Source organism: Loxodonta africana, chromosome 3, assembly GCF_030014295.1.
Source record: "Loxodonta africana isolate mLoxAfr1 chromosome 3, mLoxAfr1.hap2, whole genome shotgun sequence".
In the NCBI taxonomy this organism is placed as follows: Eukaryota; Metazoa; Chordata; class Mammalia; order Proboscidea; family Elephantidae; genus Loxodonta; species Loxodonta africana.
Genome location: NC_087344.1, coordinates 154,450,363 through 154,454,149, shown reverse-complemented (window position 1 = coordinate 154,454,149; position 3,787 = coordinate 154,450,363). Strand labels below are relative to the sequence as shown.

Below are 3,787 nucleotides of genomic sequence, written 5' to 3'. Positions count from 1 at the left end.
ACCCTTCCATCCTCTTTTATTCTCGCGCACTTTTCTCTCGTTCTATCCACGTGTCCCCAACGGCAAGGCTCAGAAAACGAATTCCCTGCGTTGCACGGTGCTGGGGAAGTCTGCAAGACCTAGACCCAGGCGGCTGGGGTTCCCCCAAACCCTGCACAGGGAGCGTGGCACGTTGTGCTCTGGCGCCCCCAGCTGCGGTCTCTGGAAGTCGGACTCGCAGAGGCCAGGGTTTAGGGGACAGGCGAGATACAGAGCCCTGCCATGAAGTCAGTGAGGACCTCACTTTCCCAAAGCCGCTGGCTCCCCGTGCTAGTCCTGGTGGTGCTCCTCGTTGACTCTCTCGGCGAGGACATAATTTTTCACCCTGAGTGGGGGTTTGACTCGTACGAAATCACGATCCCCAAGAAGCTGACCTTCCGGGTAGAAGAGCCCAGTGTGAGTAGGCACGAGTCCTACCTCCTGAAGTTAAAAGGCAAGAAGCATGTTCTCCACCTGTGGCCCAAGAGGTTTCTGTTGTCCCGACATCTGCGGCTTTTCTCTTTCACCGAGCAGGGTGACCTTGTGGAGGATAACCCTTATATACCGAAGGGCTGCAACTATATGGGCTCGGTGGAAGGGTCTCCGGAATCTGAAGCTACTTTGAGTACGTGCATGGGGGGCCTCCGAGGCATATTGAAAATTGATGAGGAACTTTACCAAATTGAGCCCCTTAAGGACTCTTCCGGGTTTGAACATGTCGTGTATCTCCTGAATAATGAACATATTAGCAATCGGACCTGTGGCTTAACTGATGAGGAAGTAGAACGACAGATGGCTCAGCATGAGAATATGGCTAGGGCAAGGGACTTTTCTGGATCCTATAAACACCAAAAGTATTTGGAATTGACCATGTTGTTTGATAATAGTAGATATTTGTTTGTGAATTCTAATGTAACTCAAATCGTAAGTGATGCCATTCTTCTGACTGGAATTCTGGACACCTACGTTCAGGAGCTCAGTATGAGGATAAATCTACAAGCTCTCGAAATATGGACAGATAGAGACAAATTTAATACCCAGGTAACCCTTTTAAGTCAAATTGCAGGCAGTTTTGTACTCTATAGAAAATATGAACTAAATGAACGGATTCATACAGATTGGGCACATTTATATGTACAAAGAGAGTATGTTGATTCTCTTGGCTGGTCCTTTGGAGGAACGTGTACTCAAGGTTTTTCTGGATCAGTAAGTTCATATCCAAACTTAAATATCCTTGCACCTGGCACTTGGACTGCTCATGAACTGGGCCATAGTTTTAGGATACAACATGATACAGAATACTGTCAGTGTAAGGGTAAAACTAGTTGCATCATGGGCACTGGACGTACTGGGTGGAGTAATTGTAGTTTTGTCACTTATTTCAGGTCCATAAATGTAGGATTATCTTGTCTAAATAATATCCCAGAAATAAGTTATGTGTTGGAGAGTTGTGGAAACAGTATTGTGGAAGAGGATGAGGAATGTGATTGTGGTTCAAAAGGAGACTGTGAAAAAGACAAGTGTTGTCAACCAGATTGTAAGTTGAAACCTGGTGCCAACTGTAGCATTGGTCTTTGCTGTCAAGACTGTCAGTTTCGTCCATCTGGATATGTATGTAGGCAGCAAGAAAATGAATGTGACCTTGCAGAATACTGCAATGGGACCTCCAATCTCTGCCCAGATGACACTTACAAGCAGGATGGAACCCCTTGCAAACATGAAGCCCACTGTTTCGGAAAGGGGTGTCGGTCCAGGGCTATGCAGTGCCAAAGAATTTTTGGTCCCGAAGCCATGGAGGCTCCTAATCAGTGCTATGATGCTGTGAATTTAATTGGTGACCAATATGGTAATTGTGGCATTAGAGCAATTGCATTGTTTGCACAATGTAGGAAGGTAAATTCATTATGTGGCAGACTACAGTGCATAAATGTCAAAACAGTCCCTGATATGCCAGACCATACTTTAATAATTAACACTCATCTGAAAGAAGAAAACCTCATGTGCTGGGGCACAGGCTATCATCTAGGCATGAAACCCATGGGGATACCTGACCTGGGTGTGATAAATGATGGCACCCCCTGTGGCGAGAACCTGATATGTATTAACAGAAGTTGTGTTGATATCTCAATTCTGAAGTATGACTGTTTGCCTGAGAAGTGCAACCGCCGAGGCATTTGCAACAATAAAAAAAACTGCCACTGCATGTATGGCTGGGCCCCTCCGTTCTGTGAGGAGGAAGGCTATGGGGGAAGCATTGACAGTGGGCCTCCAGGACAGCTAATTCCAGAGATGCCCTCGTCAGTTCAGATTGTGTCCATTATGATATTACGCCTTATTTTCTTCGTCATCTCACTGATCGTTGTGTTTTTCACGCAAAAGAAACTCAAACAGAAAGAAAAATCCCCCGATATCCCTGAAGATGAAAAAATCCCAGGCGAAAGATGACAAGAAACCAAAAAATTAATCAGGTGCTCCATGGTCACTCAGGATCATTTATTGAACAAGGTTATCACATCCAAACTTTTGTTCTCCTCCCAATTCTTTTTTATTTCCTTTTCATTCAAGTTTTGATCAGCAAATAAATGATATTCTTGTTTGGGGAAAGTGCATTTTATTTCCAAAAGACTCACTTGACCCCTCCGTTTGCAAACAAATTTTGGGTGTCCTGAAAAGATTGCACAAATCACCTTTACAGACACTAAATGGCTGAATGTTGTGAGTTTCATGGAATTACAGTGTCTTTCAGAGCAGAGTCCTGTCTTTCAGAATCCCAGCAAATTGATTGCTTTTCTCTCCATCTGCTGCCCTTAACATGATAAGTGAGACCATGCCTGTGACTATCCAGTGCTAAATGATAAATGACACTGTCTTAGTTACCTAGTGCCGCTGTAACACAGCTCTCACAAGTGGGTGGCTTTAAAGATCAAGAGTTTGTTGTCTCACAGTTTTGGAGTACAGAAATCCCAATCAGGGCATCAGCTCTAGGGGAGGGTCCTTTCCTGTTGGTAGCCATGGGTGTTTCTTAGCTTGTAGAGGGATCTTCACATGGCATCTGCTTCCTCCTGTGTTTGGGTCTCTCTTTGTGTCTGTTTTGCCTTTTTTAGGACATCGCTCAAAGGTTTAGGGCCTATATTACTCCAGGATTACTACATTAACATAATAAAGAAAAATTCTTATTTTCAAACAGGGCTACATTCATAGGTATAGGATTTCAACATATGTTTTGGGGGACATAATTCAATCCATAACAGGTGCCTGCAGCATTTTTTTAAAGTAGAAAACAATATATTTCAACAGGTGTTTCATAGATAAGCATTTTTCCCTGTTACAGTCCTATGAGTTGAAATCAACTCGATGGCAACAGGTTATGGGTCATTCTAGTTTGGCAAACTCTGATCTCTGACTCAGTGACTAGAGGGATGTCAAGTGGGATAATGGCACTAATCTACCATAACTCCTGCATTGCACCACAGCCTATAAATGATGACAAGCACTGGCAGTGTCCTGGGGGCAAGGCTCTTAACAAACGTCTGCAATTTGGGTTTGGGCTTGCAGGGTCAGGTCTTTGTGAGTGTGTGCTGAAGGACACATAGCCCTAGGTTTCCCGTAAACACAGCTGAGGAGAGAGGGTATTGCCCTTCCCTCCCAAATACCCCCATGTCTCTGTAAGTATTCTCTCCTCTGTACACAATGCTTTGGGTGGAAGGAGGATTGAATGGTGCCTTCAAAAGAGTTAGTGCCCACCTCTCATGCCCAGGGCCTCACCCCT

General features: G+C 44.5%; 1 protein-coding gene across 1 annotated transcript; it reads left to right on the top strand.

The window, feature by feature from the left end:
- The first annotated feature begins 234 nt into the window (after window positions 1-234).
- On the top strand, window positions 235-2,793 carry LOC100670003 (disintegrin and metalloproteinase domain-containing protein 30-like). The gene has a single exon (XM_003421966.3). It carries the CDS (start codon window positions 262-264, stop codon window positions 2,461-2,463), a length of 2,202 nt encoding a protein of 733 aa, XP_003422014.2. The 5' UTR covers window positions 235-261; the 3' UTR covers window positions 2,464-2,793.
- The last annotated feature ends 994 nt before the right edge of the window (window positions 2,794-3,787 follow it).